General features: G+C 39.5%; 2 protein-coding genes across 2 annotated transcripts in view; one reads left to right on the forward strand and one right to left on the reverse strand.

Annotated features, from left to right (window-relative positions):
• The window catches only part of PLCH2 (phospholipase C eta 2), a 121,804-nt gene extending 103,207 nt beyond the window's left edge, over window positions 1-18,597 (reverse strand). The window contains exons 1-6 of the mRNA XM_055703797.1: window positions 18,458-18,597; window positions 16,389-16,518; window positions 12,520-15,415; window positions 10,771-10,832; window positions 3,530-3,636; window positions 190-368 (exon numbers count right to left, since the gene is read on the reverse strand). The gene's annotated coding sequence lies outside the window, so the exon portion shown is untranslated. The remainder of the gene's footprint in view (window positions 1-189; window positions 369-3,529; window positions 3,637-10,770; window positions 10,833-12,519; window positions 15,416-16,388; window positions 16,519-18,457) is intronic.
• A 36-nt stretch (window positions 18,598-18,633) lies between these two features.
• PEX10 (peroxisomal biogenesis factor 10) lies at window positions 18,634-24,510 on the forward strand. Its single transcript, XM_055703802.1, has 6 exons — window positions 18,634-18,787; window positions 18,970-19,050; window positions 19,481-19,887; window positions 20,690-20,865; window positions 21,160-21,295; window positions 24,148-24,510. The coding sequence occupies exons 1-6, from the start codon at window positions 18,676-18,678 to the stop codon at window positions 24,217-24,219; spliced, it is 984 nt and encodes a 327-aa protein (XP_055559777.1). The 5' UTR covers window positions 18,634-18,675; the 3' UTR covers window positions 24,220-24,510.
• The last annotated feature ends 965 nt before the right edge of the window (window positions 24,511-25,475 follow it).

Raw genomic sequence — 25,475 nt, forward strand, 5'->3', positions numbered from 1 at the left:
TGTCTCTAACTGTATCCTTTCATCATTGTCTGACATATACATAATTAGCTAAAAGAAAACAGAGCAAACATTCTGCTTTAGACTGAACAAAAACAATTAATACATTCCCACATATTCATTTTGTACATCCCAAAATAAATGATTTTTCCTTTAAGTTAATCCTTGAATTAATACGAAAAATATACTTACACAGAGAGAGAGAGAGCTGACTTGCCAAGGCTCAATTAAGCTTGTCTATCCTGGATATACTTTTCACAAGACCCTCTACTGAGGCACATGTGTGATTCTGACACTTTTTGAAGTCCAGCCACAACTCTTCAGCTTATAGGATTACTTGCTCTTACACGTACGGTGTGTCTTCCGTGACACTAGAAAAAAGGTAAGCATTCATAACTCTTTCTTGGCAAGACACACTGCTTTAATACTGGAGCTGCACCTCTTGCTGCAGTTCATTTGGGGACATTCCGGTAAAACTAAAGTTGTTTCTTTCAGCTTTTATTGATCTGGTAAAAAGACATTATGACTGCTACTACATCTTCAATATTCTACCACGAGTATAACGTAAATGGCATAGCAGCCTGCTGAACTAATACCATGCATGTCAAGGAGGAGTAGGAACAAGGCACTTGAAGCAAGCAGGTGTCAAACACAGTAGACACTAGACTCAGTGGCAGCACACCTGAGTTACCTACCAACAGAATTTGGGGGCAGATACAGTGAGTTGTAGCAAAAAGTTGGTATGTGTAAGAAACACCTAACAAAAGGAAGTATTAATCCACAACTGTAGCCTGCTATCATGACCACGCTGTAAAAGCATGTTGATAGATCTCTTACCTCACTCCTACTTTCAGACGTAGCTGTCTACATGACAAGCCTTGGTTTGCTCCCTGGTTACCACTAACTGCTGTCTTACCAGCATTTATGGAGTTTGCAAACTGAACCTCACACCCTGGGTTAATTTCTCTATTCCATATAAGGCATCAATATGAGAAACTCATCCTACGGCTACTGGACAACTTGTGTCTCATAAGCTGTCTGCTAAATGCCGCTCTAACAGAAGGTTAACAGTGCCAAAATTCTCTTTTGAGTATATCGAGTCTATCTTTCTAGATACCATGGTTCTACTAGCCGTTTTAAAAAAATCAAGGACAAAAGAAACCCTGAAACCTTTTACCTGTATCCAATCCAATCCCCACACACATCTTACACCACATTCAACAGAAAATATCACCATCTAGCCATGGTGCTTTGCCCTCTCCTCTCTTCTCCCACCCAACTCTCAAACACAGAATTTTTGGAGGAATCTTGAATCCAAAGCAAATACTGAAGAGTTAGCCAAAGGAAAAAAAAAACCGACTTTTTTTGTGTGTCTGCCTTTCAGTGTGAAAGCTGTGGGGTAAAGTCGCTTCTGAAATTTAAGTATGCCTGTTTTAACTGTGAATGAACAGACACATCTGAAAATGGAAGAAAAACTTAAGTAATTTTTGTTTCTAGTTAGTACAGGTTCTTCTAATAATAACGTATCATGCATATCCCATTACCTTTATTTTTTTTAAATGAATTAAGGGTTCTCCCTTTCTGTTTGTATCCTCCACCTACCTATAAAATCCTACAGCTTAAACATAAGTCAGTTAGGAATAAGATAGTCTTGTTATCCCTATACACAGCACCTAGTACAAGTTTCCCTAAAAGGGTTCATGCAACTGAAATAATAGTAACATGTTAAAAAAAAATAATATAAACTTCAAAGGAATTATTCTAGTTTTTACACACAGAGCAACAGCATGGCAGCAAGGTGAAACCAAAGAAAACACCTACACAGCCAGGAAACAGTCATTGCACACACTAAAGTGTTTCTACATGTCAGTGACTAGAAGATATCTGCAAATATAGCTGCTGAAAATCAGTATTCAACTGTGCAAACAATTTACCAATAATCAGACTCCTCACCCAGAGGGAAAACCTGGTTTGCATTCAGTGTTGATCCTGCTTTGGGCAGCAGGTTGTACCAAACAACCTACTTTCTCAGGTCCCCTCAGACTTGAATTATTCTTGGAACTGAGACAAATTTATTACTTGAAGTACAAATTTTGTGATATTCATCAGGAGAATTAATGACCCTATAACCCACCAGGTCTTTAGTAAGTCCTTACATGGATGAAAACACAAGAGGAATCTTTTTTGTTAATGGCTTTAGTAGAGTTACCAGAGATGCCAAAGTTCACAAAAAGCTGAGAGACTCCTTTAATAGCATCTCCTTATCCAGTGGTGATGTCATGAAAACACACAAATGTTGTAACAGTAAAGCTATTGTTATCAGACCAAATAAGCAATATTTGCTTAAGACTAAACCTTTCTGTTATTACATTTGTTATGGCTGCTTTTCCCATATATTGTTTATACTTTTCATTTATGTAAACTTTTTCTGAAGACAAAATATTCTGAGACAGCATAGCTGAAGAAAAGTCTTAAAATACCATACTGCCTTGATTGCTTACCCCTGTACCTTCCAAAACCAAAGCCAGGTAACCAATCTTCCTTGTCTAACTTTTCCATCCTACTCAATAAGTATCTTTAAAATTTCCTGAGTGTGAACAAAAGTCAAGAAATTTAGATTGAATACAAACAAGAAATGAAGTAGCTAAACTTAGATAGATAAATGCACATTTGTTCAGTATATTTGCTTTCACTGCACCCGCCCCTGATTTACAGTGAATGAGAAGAGACTCCAGAAGGTTTGGGGTTTTTTAGAACTTTAGGACAGAACCAGAACTAGATGTTAGAAGGCATCTTGGGCGTTAAATCAATTGTCCACTGAAAAAGCCAAAAGCAAGAGCATTTCTGGAGCTAACCCATTGCATACTCTGAACAAGATACTTCTAGAGATGACTGGCACAGCTTCACAGCAGGTGAGTTATCTGTCTGCTTTGGTCATCTGGGCAACTTCTCTCCTCCTAACCACAATTTTATAGCCACTAGCCACAAAGCACCACTTCTGGTACATGCACATTAAACGATTAACCCTGAGATTAATCCAGGAAGACACAGCTCATAGAACAGATGAAACTGTTCTAACACTGAGACAAGATCTATCCACTTCCTTTTCAGAAAGTTGAACTCTTTGGTAGTTATTTTGCCAGGCACTCTTACTCTTTGCTTTAGGGGTTTTCTAAGAGGTCATTTCCTTTGTTGTAGGAAGTTCAATCACTGTGACTCACTATACACAAAAGAACACATCCATGAGTGAGGAAGACTGAATAGGCACAGATGTTCATGCTGGTATATACTGGCATCATTTCAGTGAAAGCAGATGAGCTGTAATACCTTACATTATATGAGGATATGGCTCCTTGAGGATTTTATTGTCTTGAGTCATGTAAAATTCACATTCTTTACTCTTTTTTTTCTGATCTGAAAGTGAAGCTGTTGCGACTCAGCTGATCTCTAAATATCTTGTTTTCATGCAAAAGATGTTCTTTCTACACTCAGTCCCACCTTTTAGACCTTCTCTACAGGTCCTCAGACTTACCTTTCTCCCCTCCTTCAGCATAGCCATATTGTTTTGGGGTAGCAGGGGTGTGGGGGAGTAGGCCAGCCCCTCTCCCTGAATCAGCAAGCTGAATGTCCCCCAAAATCCTAGGCAGCCAACAGAAAAGGCACACAATTAATCCTTAAAAAAACCAGCAGTATTCAAGCTGGTATCTCAGAGCAAGATTCAGGGGCCAGACTTCCTATTAAAGGAAAGAAACTCAGCTGGCTTTCCTGGAAAATTTCTTGTGAAGGTTGTATGATGAAAAACATCAGTTACATTCTCTGAAAATATTTCACCTGTGTTATCCTAGGAAACACTCTAGCCTCTGAGAACAGCACTACTCACTGACAAAAGTCACAAAACAGCCAGAACAGAGCAACTGTATCTGTTCAGACCACATGAACAAGATCTAAACTGACTGCTCAGGTTAAGAGCCCTACCTAAGAATTATTGTGTGAGGTGCTGTATTTCCTTAGAAAGCAAGGCTTAAAGCCCTAAAGGAAGGATAGTTATCACTTATGGACAAACAAAGCTGTGTACAGCATTAACAATCTTTTAGCCATTTTTACATCACTAGTATTAAAAAACCTAACTCCAGAAGACCTGCTTTCCCACCCCCTGCCCTGCCCCGTTCAGAGAGGTATTGTGTGGCACCCACCAGAACTTAGACAAGCTCGGATATCCTTCCAGAACAAATCACTGACTGTGGATGAAACATACAAAAACTAAGTCATCACTTAAAACTGAATAGTTTGATCAGAAAAAAAGATCAATAGGATAGAAGATCAAATAGAATAAAAGATCAAACCATTATCAAACGAGAGAAAAAATAGTTTAAAGTATTCGAATCTGAGACTTGGGATTTGCTTTTAAACTCTGCTGTGGTTCACTATGACATGCTGTTCATTTTAAAGAATGCAATCCATTCACTGGGCAATTCCATTTGAGATAACTTGCACGCCCAGGCATGTTACTTCATATCCAAAGCAACTGCAAAATGAAAGAAGTCTGTTTCAGTACTATGGAACAAGGGGGTAAGCCCACACCTTAGGGTGTGATATAAAATTCTTTTTCCCAAGGGACAGAGCATGCACAGAACCGGCATATGATAGAGAGTCCTCTGGCAACCAGTTCAGTTAAAAATATAAGAAGGAAGCAGAGAAAAAGGCAGTCAAGAAAAGAGGACATCAGAATATCTTTCTGGCAGCCTGATGCCTTCACCTTACACCCAGAATACAGTCATCCCACTTAAAAGGAACACTTAACATTTGTCAGCTTTTCCTCACCCGCCCCTTAACAGCTTGAACTAGAGCCGCAGATGCAGGAGAGCCCTGCATTTTTGCTGAATGATGTAACTGAGTATTCCTTATGCAAGTAGGAGACTTATTATTAAATCCAAATAATTTATTTCAGGCTTATATTGACTGTGTCATATGACTTTAGCATTTACTTTACTAAACAAATCCTGAAGTTTCCAACAATTTCTATACATAGGGAACAGACTTGTTTGCAATCCCCTTCCCTATTTATCCTGAGTTACCAAAAACCCTCTCAGTTTCATAATCATTATGTGTTACTAGCCAGTTCCCAGACCTATCTGAAATGACAATGGAAACACAGCACACAGCAGCCTCTTGCTTCTTAAGAACATTTGCATTTCTTATTAGCAATGGAGAACAAGACATTTTTATTAGAAGAGCAAAGGGAACTAATTAAGCAAGGCTCTAAATCTCATCCAATAGCTTGGTTCAAAAGTACTTTGAAAACACAAGTTTTGTACTATAGACCACGAAAAACAAAAAGTCTCGGAGAAGGAATGGGGAGAGGAAGGTCTCCTTGTTAGGAGACAGACAGGAAGTGACTACTGCTGGAAAAGCTACGCTTTTACTGCATATGGGAATTTGTGAGTCATGTTGAAGAGGAGACTGATTAGAGCCTCCAATGCCATTTGTAATCAAGAGATCTATAATATTAATAAAGTTAATACTCTCAATTATGTTAGCAGTCTTGGTCACTCTCTAGAAGCCCATCTTTTTTTAATTTTTTTCTTCAACCTCATCTAAAGAGGCAGGAATTTCTTTTAAGAATAAAGCCTATGACCTCTAATCAAGCTGCTTTACTTCTGTACAGAAGTTTATTGCTGCACTGATCAATCTCTTAGATATTAAGGAATAACATGCTGGGGGAGTTAGAAAGGAGGTGGCAACATGAGTCCTTTACCAGGTCAGTGGTACATGATCAGCTTTCTCCTGAGGATGCCTAGTAGGGCCAGATACAAAAGCCTAAGAAGAAAAAGGACAGTAAGAGATAATATGAAATAAAATTAATATATCTTGTTAGCTAAATGGTGAGGTCAAATAGTAACAATTGTTGCTAGTGAAATGAGGGTCTTGCCCTATTTAAAAGCAAAGGGTTTTTTTCCCCCATCAGCCTTTTTCCAGCACATATTTATTGTAGTTTTCTACCACTTCTATCATTACTAAGACAAAATGTTTATAGTAGAAATTTATATATATATATAACCTCAAATTGGAACAATACGAAAAGCTAATCAAGGTAGTTAAAACCTTTCAGATGCACAGAATAGATCCAGAGCACAGGTTTAACCACACTGATGACTACATTTTTCCAATATAACACGGCCAAAATTCCCAGCGAGGGAAGGCATGTATGTAATACAGCATCTTTGATCTGTATTCTGATTTCACTTCTCTAACCTACTCTGGATAACTGGAGAGGGATAAAGCTTTGCCTGTGTTTGACAACTGAAAGCCAATAAGCAGGCATCTTACCACTGGAGAATATCAAGCACATGCACACACACTAAGAAAACAGAGCTAATTACATGCAGCTTTGGGAGAAAATTACACAAGCCCATTCAATGAAAACTGCAAAAATAGCACAATCTAATACTTGCTTTCTGTAAATGGAAGTCAAGACTATTGTCTTTAACTACAGCATAGCTCCCTCTTTATAACATTGTGCAAATACTCCACAAATCTACACCACTTCCAAACATTTGACTATCTTGAAAGCTTTACACAAAGTAGAAGCCAGTCATGACAGACTTCAAAACAGATAATAGAAGGACACAGAAATAACGTAATGACCTTCAATGACAAGGAGAAAGGTGATGAGCAGAGGGTGCAATACCAATTCCAAGCACAAAAGAGAATGACAGACTTCAGAAGAATTGTAGGGTTTCAAAATCCATTACAAGAGGATCCTCTCCAGTTCTCTTACAACTTGGATTGCTTCAAAAATTTCACACCATAGATTTAAATAAGTGTAGATGCCCAAGTTCCTCTGCAATTTAAAGCAGCGTACATGCTCCTTTGAACATCTCAAATCTAATCTATTTGCACTGTCTTTCGGGTTACATGCTGCTTTTTATTAAGATTAATAACTGATCTACATTTAAGTGCCTTCTCTAAGAAACAGTTGAGCTGGGGGAGCATTGAATTCTCTTGGTTTGCAATTCACATTTAATTTACAACAAATACTCCTAGAAATGAGTTGGTGATAAAAATACTTTGTGTGCACTCTTCTAATGCCATTGTCTAAAAAGATCATCCTTCAGATGTTTTTCAAACCTCAGTAACTCATCATCTTGCACCTAAGGCTGGGCAAAGGTTTTCATCAGGATCTGCAAAGCTGGCAACATTTTAGTTTACCACAGAGTAAGGAACCTAAACAGAATCAAAAGCACAGGCGCTTTTCAAGTGCATCTTTCTTCACCCTACTGTAAGACAGAAAGAGAGTTGGTGGAAGTGGCGGCTACATGTATATACTGCAAACAAGAAAAACACACTTGGCAACTTAGAGAAGGCCATGTGTTGGTTTTTTTTTCCCAAACATCCAAACTGATTTCTTTAATGAATCTCCTTCTCCATTAGCAGGAAAGGGTCTGGGAACCACTCAACCCATTCTGATTTTGTCAAACAGAGGGCAGTGACATACACAAACACTAACTAGTGGACTTGCTACAAGGTAGCAAGTCTTTAGGGCCTAATACAGTAAATATCAAAGTGCAGCTCCACTTCCTTCACCACTTTACTGTGGACTTAGGACTTTGTTAGTCAATAAATAACATTACTTCAATAACCTCATCTCATTCCAAATCTGTCTAAACTCACAGGAGGGAAAGGAAAAGTGGAATAGGTCACTTTATACTCAGGAGACAAAAAAACCCTATTATGTTATTTAACGAAGGATGATCCAAAACCAAAATAATTGACTGCAATCTCATGATCTGAGGCATACAGCACCAAATGCACCAAGTGGTTTCTAAGTGTAAACAGCACACACACCTCCCAAATCCACACACCACAGGCCAGCTCTAAGTGTGCATTACAGCAACTGGTAAACCCAATCTTTATCAAAGACTTTTTAACACAAGTCTTTGGGGCAGTTTCAGCCACCTGACAACCTATCTCCAGCCCTACTCACAGCCAGCTACCTCTGTACAATCCCATGTGGTCACACGCTTGACACCAAATCAAACAGAATATATTCCCTTAGCTCTTGCAGCAATCCCACTAGACAATACCAGCACATAACACATCCCAAAGTTCTGTTTTTCACTTTCTCCTCTGCAGGCTATATAGCTTCTTCTAGGCACCTCTACTGCATGCTTCCATGGTTTCCTCAGGCTCCATTCCTTACTTCTTTTTTTATTTTTAAAGTAGAACACATATTACATGTTTTCAGTTAAAGGCAGAGAAAACTTCCAGAAAATACGTTCCAGCATCTAAGGGCACTAGGAAATCTGGAATAACAGGAATAATAAATGGGGGGCAGAGTCATCTTGAAGGGGAGAAGAGGCAGGGAAGAGCTTCTTTTAAGTTCTTTTATAGTAACTAGTCCTGCAAGAAGAGCTATGAAGAGACATCCTCTTAATATCAGATTCAACACAAAAAGCGGTATTGCAAGTTTTTGCATAACGGCCTTTGGCAAACAACACCTGGAGGGGATGGGAACTACATAGTTTTTGCAGCACTTTCAAATTCTCCCAGGAATGTTACCATGTAAAGCTCCTTCACCTTCCCACCTGATTTCCCTCCTAATTTCTGAGGCAATCCAGAGCTCCCTGACAACTATTAAGATGTCAGAAGATTCTCCAGGAGCCATTCCTTAATTAAATGGAAACAAGCAAGGCTGAAATAAAAAATGAAAAAGAGCAGGGCCAGATCAGAACCAGGTATACAAAATTCAATCTCTCAAGTTGCATGCTGTATTTCTGACTCAAATGGATCTGAAAACCTCACCCAGCTAATGCTTTCAGGTCCATGGATATGGAGAAACTGCACGTCTAGAATTATTAAAGTGTTTATTTTAATGTTTACCTCATGCTTGCTTGAAATCCAACCTCAGATAGATCAGTGAGGTCTAACAAATGAGATCCAAAGGCCTGCAGGCTAGCTTCAAGCAGCTAGAGGCTTAGGAACAAAATTCTTATATGGCTCTTCTCAACAATACAGCCTGACGCACTTGACTCAAAGAGTTTATTTTATTGTGGCCATTTTGCACCTGAGGAAGTTGTTCACAACATGTAACCTGAAACATCACCTCCCCATCCAGAGCCCTATCCTCTTCATTTTCTCATCTCTTAATTGAACACACTGAGATTTTTGTTCAATTACTATTTGAAAACCAAAGATTTTTTCAATTGTGAACTCCAGCTACCACTGTTCCTTTGTTAGCCATTAGGCCTCCTGCAGAACAACAGAAACCAAGCCTCTGAAGATACTGAAGCACTAGACCTGCCTGTTTTGATGTCTACACTCAACATTTCTATGGATAATGCACAAACTCACATGCAGCCTGCCAGATAGTAATGTACAGAAACACAACAGGAATGAAAGTCAGAACTTTGCCTAAGCATGTGCAAAGATTTGTCACAGCCTGCAGTTTTGCAGGTACCTATCCAATGACCTTACTGTGTACTTAACGTGTGCTGAAGGCAAGTGCTCCACTCCCACAAAATGGAGGCAGATTAAACAATGAATAAAAGGTTTGGAAATTCCCTATGGATTTAGTGTCTGTATTCTAAGCAGCAATGTGGAAGTCCAGAACTTCATAAAGACTTGAAGCAAATACTGAGGTGAAACGTCCTACAAAGTGGTTATGTATGTTATACTTAGTTCAGAGGCCAGGAAGGGAGACTAGCTGGCCCTGTGGAATAGGATATGGCTCATGTTAACATGCCTTTTCTTCACTATCATCTGATCCTGAATGCATGGTCTACACCTACCACTCATTTCACATATGCCATTAAGAATTATCCACAGTAAGTGATATACAGGAAGGTTTGCTGTCATTTAGCGAGGCTGGCAGTATCAATGCTCCGAATTGCTCTGAGGTTAACTCAGAAATAAGTCCAAGCCAGTGGAATTAAGTGAAAGAAAATTCAGGCGTAACACTGGAGAATATATTTCAATAGTAACATCTGATTAATTTAAGTCTACCATGGGAAGCAGTGGATCATTTTATAAGTAACTAATGCAGAACTGAGATATCTTCGTGCATGACAAACGTATTGCAGTAAATACAGATGATCCTTAGTAATTGAGAGAATCTCTACCAAAAAAATTCTTCAGCCTCATCCTATTACCCACTCAAATTCATTTATATAGTAATTTTTTCAGCTCTAAACAAATTAACAGGCCTAACAAGAACAAATTCCAGTGATATTCACAAATAAACTGGCTCCTGTGAATTATATTTACAAACTGAGTGTTCTGTACGTTCTATTTTAAAACCAAGTAAGGTTGTGGTATTCTGAAACTGTGAATAAAGAACTTTAGAAGAACCATACACTCTATAACTTTTATCCTTAACCAAGAGTAATGATTCTTTTACAAAAGAATTTCAGTCTTTTACATCTACAACTTTTTACAATACATGAATATTATCAACAAGCTCTCACAATGAGAAGGATTTCCTCCAGCACATTCACTTAGATGCTCTCGGACAGTTTAGGGTAAGTATGGAGTAGCTTTTAACTCAACATAAATTACAGAAATGTCAAATGCCACATAAGAAGAAAACAAAAGCCTTTTCAGGTAAATTAAGAGGAGCTTGGCCATAACTAGAAACTTGTTTTTGCAAAGCCAGAACACAAACAAACTAAAAGCAAGCAATGACTGAAGATTTTGCAGTGGTCTGTAGGGCACGATTTTAATAAGTTTCACAGATATTCACAGGGAGGACATTCCATTGCAAAGTCATTTACTTACCAATGACAAGGCAGGAGTTAACAAACAATCCATGTATCTGCAGCCCTAGAAGACTTGTGGATCTATAAGATGAGAATCTCCGTGAGTTGCAAGGACAATCAGAGGAAAAATTAACTTTCCAAGACTAACATAAGGATAAGACAAAGTAACAAAAAAACCCACTCAGATTAAAGTTCTCCTGGCTTTAGACAGGAAGCCACACCTTAAGCAGATGATCAGAATGATAGGTTCTCCAGGCTGAGAAGGATCAAAATATGACGCATTATAGGAGCTGACCTTCCCAACATAGTCTTTAAATAAAAGAATCAGCAACCCCTTAGTGCTTCAAGATTCAGTTATGCAGGTTTATATATTATACAAGTATATATGACAAAAGTAGATCTGACAAAATATTTTGCTTATTAAATAAAAAAGCCCACTGTTAACCAGTCTGCCATGTCAAATGTATCTGGTCACAGCCAGTGCCCAGAAGCAGACAATTAAAAACAAGTTGTCCACCTACCGAAGAGCTCAGAGGCAAGTTAGCATTTATTTATCCGTTCTTCACGCACTGGTACTGAGGTCATTAGAATGCAGTAACTATGACACCATGCAATCTTGCCCGCATTTAGGTAACTAGTACATTTCATCAGTAGTTGCTGACCTTCCCTCACAACCTCTGTCCTTCATTTGGACTAACAGTTCCTCCATACCTAATCTTACTAGGCAAAAAAGAATTCTCCCCAGTTACAGTTCCCCCCCCCCTCAGTAAAAACAGAAAAAGCTCCTTTAAAAGGCAAAACTTTGATCATTTTCTTTTGAACCATATACAACCAACTTAACTGAGAGCTAGATGCTGAAGACAGCATCAATTTCCTATCTCAAGCTTAACTCAGTCAGCAGTGAATCCTAGTCCTATTTTATTAACAGTTGAACCTACCTCTACCATGAAAGAAAAGCATGGTTCTAGAAATTATTACCCTTAGGATGTGGGGTAAGTTTAAGACCTTGAGCCTGAGGCACTGGAAGCATACACAGCACTAGGAATTCGTCCATCCTTATGTCTCTATCTCTGCAATCATAACCTACATTTTTATGCCAGGAAAGAACCGAAAATTCTTTCTCCACAGCCCAAAACAAAGACCTAAAGAAAAAGCCAAATAATGCACACCCTTTCAAAGGGTCATGTGTGTCTTTCCTTCCAAGTTAAGACTTATCAACTGTTCAGTCACAGAATCAGCCAGGTTGTATTATTTAGCTGGTATTTTATTTAAATATCTGAAGTTTATTTTACATTCAACTTCTCTTATCTAAGAGAGTTTTAGTTTTGGCTTAGTATACCTGTGAAACATCAAGGCTCAAGTTATCATTTCAGAATGAATGTGCTAGTCTCTCGCATTGAAGAAAGCAGTTGTCCAGTTAGAAATGCCTCAACTTAAATCACAAATGCAGTTTGCTTCATTCCCACAAGCTCTGAGAATCTGAAAACTTAGGACTAACAGAATTTCAAGGTTCCTGAACATTTTCATGAAACAGAAAGAGCATGACCAAAACCAAGCATCAGACAGCACGTTCTTTCCATTCTGTCTTCCTTAAAAAAGGCAAAAGCAGAAGTAGTAGCAAACTGTTACAGTCACAAAGCTATATATACGCCTGCATTAGCGTATTTTAGAAGTTAGCAACGAATTCTGTGAGTGAGAAAAAGTGTTAAAAGTACACCAAAATTATTTCTGAAATAGAAAGTAGCAAATTAAACAAAAATCCACATACCTTTGCCTCTTCCCTCTGGACAGTGCAGACAAGCTGTCCTGGCTTCTTTGCACGGTGCATCGGAACCTTCATAAGCGTGACAAAAAAAGAGGGGGGAGGGAACTCCGAAGTCTGAGAGCGAAGGCTCCACCCCTGCACTTTACATGTTAAGGGCTCTCAGCTCACTGATCACAAAGCAGCTCTTACAGTCCTTATTCAAACAGTCCAGCTCCAGGGTAACAAGTTCAAAGTGGGAGGAGGCAAAAGGAATCAGAGGGTGGTAACAATCCTGAGCAGACGTTTCGTTCCTTTTACATCTGCAGAACCTGTTCTTCAGGTTGGAAACTGAAACATCTGCTTATTGCCGTGTTTGAAAGCTGCACGCCAAACCTCTTTATACTAACAGGTCTGCAGAGGTAAAACCATATTTAATAATGCACAGACAAGCAACATGTGGGAGGAGAAGTTAATCATTACTGTGCACTGAGTTTGTTTTACATTTTGGACTTCCTTATGTTAACGTCAGTGAAGCAAGTCACTCCCTTAGCAGGTCTGTTATAAGGAAAAGTAGAGAAGCATACAATGGAAACAAATTCTGCACAGGAATTTGTCTTGCAAAAGCTTAAGTAAAAGACAGCAGCTAGATTTTAAGAGATATGGCACTTTTCTGCAGTTGCCAATATCAATCACAATACAAAGCAGAAGAAACAGATTTTCCTTGCAGATCGCTGTGTAACGTTAGCCTGGTCTTGCTGCATGTGACGAAGAGAACAACTAGCCAGGTTAATCCCAGGCTGTTTTACCATGTCACTTCCAGCATCAGCTGAACCATCACACTGGTAAAGGATCATGGTGGGACAAGAATCTATATAATAATTCTCATGATAGAGAGTATTCAAGAGACATTCATCAGGTTAGTAGGCAGTATTTGAAAGGTTCTAGAGCCTCAGGTCCTTGAGGTGTGTATGGCACTATGCTTTTTAAGCTTAATATGCTTAACTGCTTAGTGTTAGATTAGGAAAAAGTGCTGGTTTATTATTTTGGCAAATATAGCACATATTTCTTCTCCTTACAAAAAATGCACTACTTATACAGTCTGCATTCAGATCAGCCACTTCTCTCATTCTAAATCTTTTAATTCATTGTTTTGGTTTTGCCAGAGGATGGAATCTATGGGAGAAGCGGGTTTGGCCTGGATCTACAAAGAATAATCCCAGCCTATATGAAATAATCCTAACTGTAGAACTTCCCTCTACTGCTTCCCAGTCCAAGAAGTAATTTTGTTGGGAAGTTTTTCAAGGGGGTTGTCTGTCCCCACACAGGAATGAATACCTACTCTTATTTGGTGGATTATATATTCCCCATTGTATGAAACAGTGTTGCATATAAATGTTGCACTATTCATTAGCCCAAATTCTATGCATAGCAAATTCTGTGAATGAAACAGAAAAATCTCCATGTAAATCAACACAGGGGGCTATATGCAGAAGATCTAAACTTTCTACACAGCAGAAAGATTTAAGAAATATAACAAAAGGAAAAAACCCAACATTTGCAAATACAGACTGATAAAACTTTCTTCAAGTGAGAGGTAAATGCCAGCTACGCTAACACACACAAACACTGCGCAGCATTGGAACAGAAGCCATTTCATGTCACATTCATGTGACTGTCAAGAAAAGATTACTTACATATCCATTTTCACAGAACATTTCAAAACCATTATTCTCCAAAAAGGAGTATGCAGACTCATAGGGAAGTGAGAAAATAGAAGGAAGGAGAAGCAAGGCATAATTCACTGAATCCTCCACACATCACAAAACATTTGCCAATTCAGGTTTCCTCCCTCAGACTTTTAAGAATTGTCCAGTGCTCCTCACTTCCACATCATCACTGAACAATATCATCTTTAGCATGCATATATACAGAACCTGAACTCACTACCAATGAGTTTCAGCCCCACTTCTAATCAGCAATCACAAGTCACTGCTCAAAGTACCACTTACAGTCCTTTTGTTCAGTAATTCCAGGTCCACAAAATAAAAACGACAAGTGGTTTCCTGCAACTTTCTCAGAGAAAGGGAAATTACCTGAAATATGCAGAATGAGCACAAGTTTGAGTCTAGACTGACACCTGCAGCACAACACTGGCCCTCAACAGGCAGTGTTTTTTATTCCCTTAAAAAAACTAGTTTCAGGAGAAGAAATTTTATCATACAACATATGGCAGCACAACTACCAAGACACTAACAGGAAGAACAAGAAAAAAAGTGACAGAAAGAATAAGTAAGGCAAAAGTGGAAGGCAGATCAACAAAGACACAAATTCCCCCAAGAGTTGGCAGGATTGAATGTTTAATATTAAATTATTTCACTTTGTTATTTCACAACTAACAGTCCTACCTAATGCTTTGAATTTTCTGTTGTTTTCATTTGCCTGTTTTGTATTTTCCCCTGAATATTCACACTTCTTAACTGTTACTTGTTTACAGAGAGCAAAATCATAGACTAGAAAACATTCCCTTAAGAAAGAACTACTAAAAGGAAAAAAGTCTGTCCACTCTTCAACTATGCAGAAGAGCAACTTCTTATCAGTAGCAAGGCTTTGTCCTGCAATAACAGTTAACTGTCCAAAAGCATATCAGAGTAGCTGTAACATGTATAGAAATAGTTTCCTTTTTCCTGAGAGCATTCAGGAACTTGTTAGGTTTAAAAATAAATATATTCAGGTACTTCATTTTTCTTATAAACATATTGACATATACACATAAAACTCCAGAGCACTTAAAAATATAACCCAACGTTGCACGGGCAAAAAAGACCTGTTCCGGGAGGCAGAATGCTGAATTAAGCTTATTTCCAATGCATTACTTTCTAGGTGTCCCATCACTTCTTTGTTTCTCAATTTGTCCCATCTCCTAAGAAGAGATAATGATATTGATTTATTATGTATTTTAGTGAGTCAAGAAAAACGAAGTATGGAAATATCATGACTGTTATACACACGTGCCAATGGAACTTCTCATATAAAACACAGCAGCTGCCTAAAAATTCACAGTGCTAGAAATCAAGAAACAAAGGATGTTTTTCTTTACTACAGTGATCAGTTACCACACACAAGAGGTGGCAAGGGAGGTCTATCCCTCTCTTACTTGTAACTTTCAGTGCAAGCAAGCAGCTAACTAAAAGAGAGGACAATTCTCCTCAATGGTATATACATTAAAGCTGTCTACCCAAAATGGAAAGACTATTTGGCATGACGTCATCTCCTCAGCTCAAAAAAAAAAGTATTTTATTTTCTAGATTTTGACAACTCTCCTTCTTTTGAGAGAACATATGTTCATTGCCATACTCAACAAAATCCCCACCCTTCAAAACAGCATAAACCAATTTAACTTTTAGAGTATAACAAAATCCATTTAATTTGTCAAGAATGGTGACATACAGAGAAGTTAAACACATGCTTTAACATTTGTGGGAACAGTCTTGGCAGCCTGGAACCCTAGGTAATTACGAACAGTTAAAGGGTAAATTCAAAAACATCAGTAAATAATTAATCACTTGACCCTATAAAATATTAATGCCAAGAACAGACAATGCACACAAAACCAAAGCAATTACCATGCAGCACTGAAAACTGCTTACAATTTGGATTTTCAGCTGTTACTAAGGTCAGTTTCAGTTTTCTACTACAAAAAGAAGGAATAGACCCTACAGTCAGTTATGCAGACTTCTACTGGACCCTAAGAATTCATTACATCATTCTTCTTACAGCTTTTGGATACACTTTGACTGTGCTGTTAAAAACAACTAACTCTACTAAATAGAAAGAGTATTATTTACCATACAATCTCCCAAAAATCCCAAATTTTAAAGGAATGAAAATCTGACCTTCCGAAGCCTGAACTTATCTTCAGCTTTATAAATGGTTTCCAGTCTAATAATTAAGTGCTCATCAGCCAGCATTTCAGCTTTGCAAAAAAAGTCTCTCGAGCTCTTCTTTAGTTTCTTGACCTGTAAACTGAGAAAACCGTATTTTTGCCCTTCAATAAAATGGCAGCAAACATGTACCCTGCACACTTAATAAAATAGGTATCTCATACAGAGCACAGATGAGAAATTATACCTAGCACTCCAATCAATTTCTCTAACATTTGATCACAACCAAGCAAATATCATTCTAAGCGAAGTCAGCATCTCCAACAAAGTACCACCATTTGCTCCTAACTCCCCCATATTTCTTATATTCCAATTTTCTCAGGTGCAACTGATTTAAAAGATATGAACCTCTGGATTGCTGAAGGAAATCCTAGGGCACAAGACAATGGAAATCCTACCTATCAGAGTCAGTAGAAAAAATAAACTATGATTAGGATACGCTTGCTATGCTGCCTATGTAATGTTGAAATAGCAACCAATAGTTTTGTGGTGAGAAAGTTACCAAGTCCTCCAATTTTAACCATTCTTCCCTTGCTTTGTATTTTTCTCAGCAACTGAGCTGTTGGACACACGAAAGAATGTGGAAATCATAGCTCTCACTTTTAAAAAAATAAAAACATATGGGAGTACAAGGGGAGTTGGAATTCTGAACAAAATCACCCAAAGACTGGCCAATTTGGTTTAGTTTAATATTTTTTAAAAATGCTGTAATTTAGGCTAGCAGCTTCAAGTTTCTTAACTTGGGCCATATCAGATCACTATGATATGTCCGGGTTTAAGTAGGAAGGGAACACTAGACGTAAAAATGTCACATTCTGTAATCCCCATTTCTCACGGGTTGTTTCCTTATGCAGGTGCTCCCCCTACTGTTTTACTAAATAAAATGTTAAGCTTTTCCTTAATTGCATGGATTTTATAGCAACACATTCAACAATCTGCAATTTCATTTATGTTATACACCCTTGATACAGTAGCAAATAAAAATTTGAGTTGCACCTGGAGCAAGGAGGGAGGGAATATGAATGCATCACTTACATAAAGCTGTGATGAATCTCAGTTATAATTTACAACTTTTGGTACAGTTCAATTAGAACTTTGATGTCACAAGCAGTGTTGCTAATAACAGACTACTGAAAACGAAAGGACTACAAAGTTCCAGTTTAGTTGTGTTTATGTTTGTCAGTAGGTAGCCTTTCTGCGCTGAGAAGAAAAAAAACAAGTACAAGCTCCAGCTCCTGTCACGTTAATATTGCAGTAACTCACTTGAAAGTAGCCTGTAAACTCTTCTGGAAAACATCTATTTCAACCTACCCGAAAGTAGTTTTGTCAAATAAATCAGTTACATGGCAGAACTTCCCCTTTGCTTCAGCATGTTAAAAAACTGGATTTATAACTCCATGGCATTAAAATCTGCTAAGGAAATGAAAAAAAACCCTGTTTTGACAAAAAGAAAGAATGCATCAGACTTCAAGATGCATACAGGTAGAAAACGTTTTCAGAATGATGCTACCTTTGTTTAAAAGGCCATTTTGTAGGGAGCAGAGGAAAAAAATTGGCTTTTTAAATACTGGTCACACCTGCAACAGCCACCTAGCGAGTAATGGGATTCTGGCTGTCTCCATCGAGAGGCCAGTAAACCTTATGACAAGAATCACAAGTCTTTAATTCCCTAAATAAATTAGCAACTAGACACAACATCAAGAGCAATGTGTAAGAAGCGCTGTTGAGTAAGATCTTAAAGCTCACGTTCAGTCATCTTTCTCCTTCTCCAAACCCCGCCTTTTACCAGTGATTCAGCCACAGAAGGACACCACGCAGCCGGCCCGCCGCGGCAGACGGGCGCTGGGGACAGGCACTACCGTGGCCCGGGACCCCCCAGCCCACACAGCGGGGCACCTGGCGGCGAGGGGCGGCGAAGGGCAGGCATACCGCCCCGCCAAGCCTTCCCGGCGGTTCGCGCCTCCAGCAGAGCGGCTGCGGGGAGCCCGGCCTCCAGCCTTCGCCTGGCCTACGCGATTTACCTCAGCCGGGGCACTACAGCCACCCCTCAGGCCACGCTCTGCGGCCGCGTTAGGAAGCGCGCTGGGCGCCCGCCCCCCCAAGGCGGGAAGGCCGGCAGGCGGCGGCCGCCGCAGCGCTGTGGGGCGGAGGGAAGCGGCTCCCGCCTCCTCCTCAGCCGGGCTGTGCGTCACGACGCACCACGCCGCCGCCGCGCGGAACCCGCCCCCCCGCGGGCGCCATGGCGCTGGCGGCCGCGGGCGCGGCGCAGCTGGTGCGCTGCGGGCAGAAGGACGAGCTGTACCGCAGCGGGCTGCGCAGCGGGGCCGGCGCCGCGCTGCACGGGCTGGCGGGTAACCGCGGGCGGGGGGTGGGGTGTGTGTCTGTCTGTCTGTCTGTCTATCTGTCTCTCAGCCGGGGCCGGCGCTGTGGCGGGAGGGGCTGCGGGGACACAGCCCGTGCTCCCGCACCCGCCCGTCGCGCCCCGCTGGGTCAGCGGGAGTTTCACCTGACTGCGGCAATCCGCATCCCCCAGGTGCCAAGAAGTGGCTGGAGTGGAGGAGGGAGGTGGAACTGCTCTCTGATGTCGCCTACTTCGTCCTTACCACCCTGTCGGGTAAGGGGCGCCCACTTGTCTTCGATGGGGGGTGGGGGGTGGGTGTTGGTTGCATTGGATTCTCTATAAATGCCTTTTATTATATACACAACCACTAAAATGTCAGAAGTTTGAGTTCAAATGCGGCAGTTTGTCAGCCCAGATTCTTTTACAAGAATGTGTAAGCTCTTTTTGAAAGGAATGGGTGCATGACACTGAAAAGCTATCCCTGCTTTAAGCCTAAAACCATTGCAGATGCTGATGCTGCAGATACCAATGTAAATGCAACTCTCCCCTCATTCAACATAAAAAAAAATGCAGCTCTTTCAGAAACTCCAAAACCCGATGGGTTCTGACCTGAGCAGCCTGCCACTGCTGCTCCACCACACAGAGAACAACACTGCAATTGCTGTCTTGACCCTGCACGTTTTCTGTTGCACGCATTATTTAGGTTATCAGACTCTGGGTGAAGAGTATGTGAACATTGTTCAAGTTGATTCAACCAAGAAAAGGGTACCTTCTTTCCTTCGACGGGCCATCTTCGTTTCCCTTCATGCTGTAGTGCCCTATTGCTTAGAAAAGGGGTTACTGCACCTGGAACACGAGTTGCAGGCAGAAGCTGATGAGTCCAGAATCTCGCAGAGCAACCCAGCACTTGGCTTATCCAGTAGGACCTTGATACGAAACTGGGTACAGAAACAAGTTGGGGAGCTTACAGAACAGCAGAAGAAAACGGTCTTACAAATAGTATATCTTCTTAAACAATGCATACCTTTGCTTCATCGGCTACATCTGGCAGTATTCTACATACGTGGCACTTTTTACCACCTGTCTAAAAGAATCGCAGGAATCACATACGTAAGTGGGCATTATTTCTTGTTTGACATCCACTGCAGTATTTTGGCCTCTTCTGGGTAGCCACATGTGTAAAAGGGATATAGAATTTGGCTGTAACTGATCATAATATGGATTGTAATAGAGCAGACGGGGTGTGAGGGAACATTTCAGTATTATATAGAGGGCTTATGAGTCCCTGCAGTCAAAAGGTTATGGCTAATAAACGTGAATGCACTGGCAGGAGCGAATAACCTGTGTAACTTCAGAACACTATCTAGTCCAGTCTGTCTTCTACAAATACACAAAAAATTACAAGCAGCTTAATAAATCTATGGGAAATACTTAAATACTGATTTGAACAAAAATCAGTACACGTTTAGGTAGCATTTTTCCATATGAAGAGCTTAATTTCACATAGTCTTTTCAGTATCCGTCTCTCAAAATAAATAGCAGCCACTGGCCCAGAAATATGTATAGACACAACACTCCTCAACAATTCCCAGCATCAACGTGGAAAAAGAGGTGTCTGACTGTTTGCTCAGAGCTACACAACAAAACCAAACCGATGAAAGCACTAGTTTTGATGGACAGACAGACAGCTAGCTCAAGGCAACTGATCCTCACACAAACAGCAGTTAATTGTAGCCTGACTGAATGAGATGCATCCAGGACACATTACACCTCCCGAGAGACAGCTAAGGCCTAGAAACATGTCAGTTTTGGGGATTCTCATTTCTGTCCAAAGTCAAGTTTATTGATGGGTGGGGGAGCAGAGTTTCATAGAAACACAGTAACAAAACATCTGTTTCTGTGAATTTTGCAGCTGCGTTTTGGAGGACTGCAAGGAGACGATCAGAGTATTCGATCAAGTTACAAGTTTCTTGGAGTAATTTCACTCTTCCATCTCCTTCTAACAATTGGTGTTCAGGCATACAGCTTCAAACAGAAACAGAGAGCCAGGCAGGAATGGAAACTACACCGCAACCTAGCTCATCAGAAGTATGATCATTTTTACTTCCTAGGAAAGAGGTGGAAGCAATGGTGGGAAATGTAATAGCTTTCATGAACAGGGAGAACACTGGAGCGCTACTTGAAATTAGAACCTGATGTAACAAACATTTGATGCATTCCTCACTGTTTTGAGCATCTCAGATTTCATGTTTTCATGTTTTTTGAGATCTTCATAAAAAGGGTTAATACTTGAAGATGGGGTTTACTTTAGGATTATGTTATCAAATATTTCTTACAAGCAGGCTAAAATAAAATGAAGTAATATATAATTATGTTAATTAGAAATGTGACCAAGGAAAAAACTACTGGGCGCCACTCCCACTGCACTTTGTGTCTGGAAGAACGGAGACACACAACAGCCACACCCTGTGGCCACCTGTTCTGCTGGGAATGCATCACAGAGTGGTGTAACACCAGAGTAAGTATAGAAGGACAAACAGAGCTGGAAGGGGTAAACGAGGTTCCTACTTGAAAATATTTGTCAGCCTGGGATGTTGCAATATTACCCTTTCTCTCAGTAAGGCTCCCAAAATCCCTGCATGAGAATTTACCAGGACCTATGTATTTTATTAGAACAGAATGACTATAGATACATAGATAAGGTAAATAATGTGAGCAGTTTTCTGTCTTAACCATCGAAATGCAACTGGACTACTGTGGAAGTCAGACATGGAGGGAGTTCCTTCATCTACAGACTTGGGCTATAATTCTGACTGCAAAGAAACAACAAAAATAATGTTCTGAAGCCACCCTCACCTGCTTTCCAGTAAAAAGGAATAAATAAGTTACAACCGAACCAAGCTAACTCTTACGTTACTGGTATTTTAAACTTGGATTTTGCTCTGGATTAACGAAATCCAACAGAATTTTCACCTGTTCAGGATTTTATAGACATTGTGGAATAAGACGCTGTGCATTTTTTTTTCTCTAGACTGAAAACTGCTTGCCAGAAAAAAAAAAGAGGTCAAATCTTACTTAGAAATGATTGGCATGATTTACTTAACTTTTCCTACAGAGATACTAGTGTGGCTGTGGTGGAGCAGAATCAAGCAAATATAAATTGTCAGATAATTTCCCTAAGATCCAAAATCAATCTTGATGCTAAAACCAGTGTAGCCGAGACCTCTATTTAAATGCACCAAGATTATACCTATGCAAGCTGTTAAGTTCTACGATAGATACACCATTTGAAGACCCAAACTAGAATGCAGCTTTTGATGAGCTACTGCCTTCCTACCACAACCCTGCCACAAATCAGGAAATACCAAGAGACACATCAGATTCACTTGTAAAGAACTAGTTAATTTGCATCAGTCCTGCCTGCGTGCTGTCAGAAGCTGTGGTAGAAACTCATCTAGCAGCAGGGAAGGAGTGGTAATTACTGAATTACTCAGTTGTGTTTTCCAAGGTTGTGAAAAATAGGCGCTCCTCTTATTGGGTAATCAGATTCATTTAATCCTTTTTAAATAAGAGTAAAAAAAAAAAAAACAGTTTGCCTAATACAAATCACACTATGCACTCCTCCAGTTAGCATTTTTCAGCTTATCAGCTGTTTGTTTCTGAAAGAAAAAGGTAGTGGAGGCAGCAAACATTACGAAGTTTCAGCTGGACTTGCAAGTCCACCACACAGTGATGAAGAACTGAAAGTTACTGGGGGCTCCCTTCAGAGAAGGGTCTCGCTACCCTGGGAACGAGTGTAACTGAAGCAGGTACCTAAAGAGGGCCCCTTAAGCTGAAACTGTCCTGCTAGACTGTAACGGGGAGGGGCCAGAGCATTTTCTTAACCAGCAGCTATCAGGAGAAATGAGTGACTAGAGGAATAGTTCTTGTACGCAGATTTCCTACCACAGTGTTCAGAATATGATACTTGATGGAAAACAAATAATATTGCTGAATATCTGTAAGGCAATGATTAGCTCTTGAGTACTGCCACCTTATTAATCTGAAATTAAAAAGCAAAAAAACTTACTCCACTTTAAAATCAAGTACAGAAAAAAAAAATAAGAAAAAACCCACTGAAAGCTGGTAATTAGCAAGCAGATGCAAAATGGATTTATATCTACTGCTGAAAACTTCAGTTTGTTTTTTTATAGTTGCCAGCAGGAAGCTGCTGAAGCATCATGAACTGTTTGGTTAAAATAGTTTAGGTAAATGATCCTTTTGCAATGCAGCCTTATTCAAGCTTACTTGGTCCCTGATGTAGTTGGGCATCAATTTAAAAAAAATTGTTCTTGTAATTGAGAATGAAGATTAGTCCTCACTTCCTGTAACACCTCTGACTAGAAAATAAAGTAACATCAAATGAGTTGGCATAAGAAACTGCCTTGCTGACTCCTTGCTTAACATAACTTCAAATACCGTGGAGGCAATAGAAGTTTGAATGTGACAGCAGTAGAAGGCTACTGACAATTGCAGTTGCCAGTTTTCAATGCGAGTACTAGCTGACAACAGAGCTCTCTGTTAGAGGACATTTATTTTAGACCATTTTTTGCATTGCTGTCAACTCTAAAGCTGTACCAGACACACATACCTGTAGGTAGACTGTATTAAAAATGCTTACACAGTGGTATTTCAGATCTGAAAACATCCATTCACTATAACTGCATCTTTACCTTATTCTTTGCCTTAAAGGCTTGGTGGCTAATCTACTACTCAAAGGGTAGTTCAACGTCCATGGTGCAGGATTTTTTGTTTCAGATTCAGATACTTAAGCTTGTTTTTTCTTAACACTGACAACTGTTACTATTTTAGTCTTTTGGAGCATGCTGACCTAGTAGATCCTTTGACTCTCCTACTGGATTCACCAAGCAAAGATAGAGAAACTTAAAGAGAGTTCTGATTTAGAGAATTAAGAGTATCTTGTGACATGCATCAGTATCTTTAAATATTGCTTCTAGTGTACATGAATAAATGTTTCCTCACACTGGCTCTAATTGTAGCTTCTTCTGATTCTACCAGTTAGCAAAATTAACTGAAGTAGCAGTATTGCCACCAACATTAAAAAATAAACACACACCCCTCCCCACAAAAGAACTGTTAAGAATCCATCCAGTTTTTAGGCATCCCTATAACCTCAAATTGCTCTCTAAATTGGGCTAGCTTAGAGTATTTTGCGTGGTTAAGCTTGCATCACAAACTGGACTGAAAAAATAGGGTTTTAATTATGGATGCTAATTATTTTCTAGAAGTAGCTAAGCAGTTATATTTGGATTTTTTGAAACTTTTAAATAGAGCAATTCAGTATGTCTAATTTTTATTTTTTTTTTGTAGACAGAATGTCCACTGTGCAGAGAGAAGTTTCATCCTCAGAAACTGATCTACCTGCGTCACTATCAACTGTAAAGGAAAAGATCTATTCTCTTTCATGACAAGGACCTCAGCTCTCATACCCTTTATAAAGTTGTCACACAGCTTGAGTTAGTCCAAGAAAAAGACTTTATTATAAAACTGGTAACTGCCTGTGCAAGGTGAGGTGGTGCTTCATTCCTGTTTTACAGAATCTATTCCTGCCTCTACCCTTCTGTTTCTTCTAACATGGTTCTCAACCACAATAAAAATGTCTTTCTAAAAAAAAATCCTTAACACAAATGTAGTAGTTTTCTTCACTTTGGGCAATTAAAAATTTAAATCAGATTCTTATTCTCTAAATATGTGTAGGTAATGAGTCTTCCAACCTTTCACAGCATGCATAAGGTATCGGTAAAATTCTGCAATTTGTAAGACTCCCTTTCTCCTGTAACATAATAACAAGTCCATGCTGTAGACTTCAGGGGAAAAGGACAAAAACTACAAATCTGTGTACAGCTTAACTGCACTTGAAGTTGGGATGATAAACCTATGTTATGTACCACTGTTTTCGTAACAAGGTTAACAATAAAGCAGGTTTCCTTGATTTGACAAACTGAATTTCCCTTAGATCAACAGAAGCAACAAATGCAAACCCATAGTAATGCGGACTACTTTGCACACTGATCAATTAACATTCAGCTTCCAAACTCAAAACTCTTCTATCACTATTAGATATCAAGACTTTTCATCAAGTATTCTAGACATTTAGACTACAGCAACGTAACAAGCATTATTTCAAAAAAGCTCTAGTATGTATACTGATAAAACCTAAGCTCAACTTTAAAAAGTGTTAGTTTTATAACACAGCGTAAGTTTTACCTGTTTGACATTTTCTACAGTCTTAAGACAGATAGGGAAGAACCTGACTTCAGCCACAAGACCCCCTACACTCTTTATGGGAATAAGCGTTGTTTATAGTTAAGCCAATATTTTAAGAGTATAAAGGAGGAGGGATTCAGCAGCATCACCTCATCAAGGTTTATTCCCAGAAGTTATTATTACTTCAGTTATACGAGCATTTGGAGCAGCAGGGAAAAAGAAGGTTGTTAATTGTTAACATACCTTGTCATTCTTGCATGATAAAAAATGTACAAGATTAATTAATTCATATTATTTAAATACAGATGGGAAGAAAATGCCAGATGATCCACTCTGGGGATCATGAATTACAGTTTCAATAAATCTTTCACAAATGGCACTGAATATGGACTTGGGGTGGCAGTGGGGGGAGGTGTGCTACAGTAAGAGCA

This window comes from Falco cherrug, chromosome 3 (genome assembly GCF_023634085.1).
Source record: "Falco cherrug isolate bFalChe1 chromosome 3, bFalChe1.pri, whole genome shotgun sequence".
Taxonomy (NCBI): Eukaryota; Metazoa; Chordata; class Aves; order Falconiformes; family Falconidae; genus Falco; species Falco cherrug.

Bases quoted from the DNA above. Each gene is read 5' to 3' on its own strand.
- PEX10 (XM_055703802.1), top strand. From the start codon at position 18,676: ATGGCGCTGGCGGCCGCGGGCGCGGCGCAGCTGGTGCGCTGCGGGCAG. The intron at 18,788-18,969 runs GTAACCGCGGGC...CGCATCCCCCAG, and splicing joins CGCGCTGCACGGGCTGGCGG to GTGCCAAGAAGTGGCTGGAG. The intron at 19,051-19,480 runs GTAAGGGGCGCC...CGCATTATTTAG, and splicing joins CGTCCTTACCACCCTGTCGG to GTTATCAGACTCTGGGTGAA.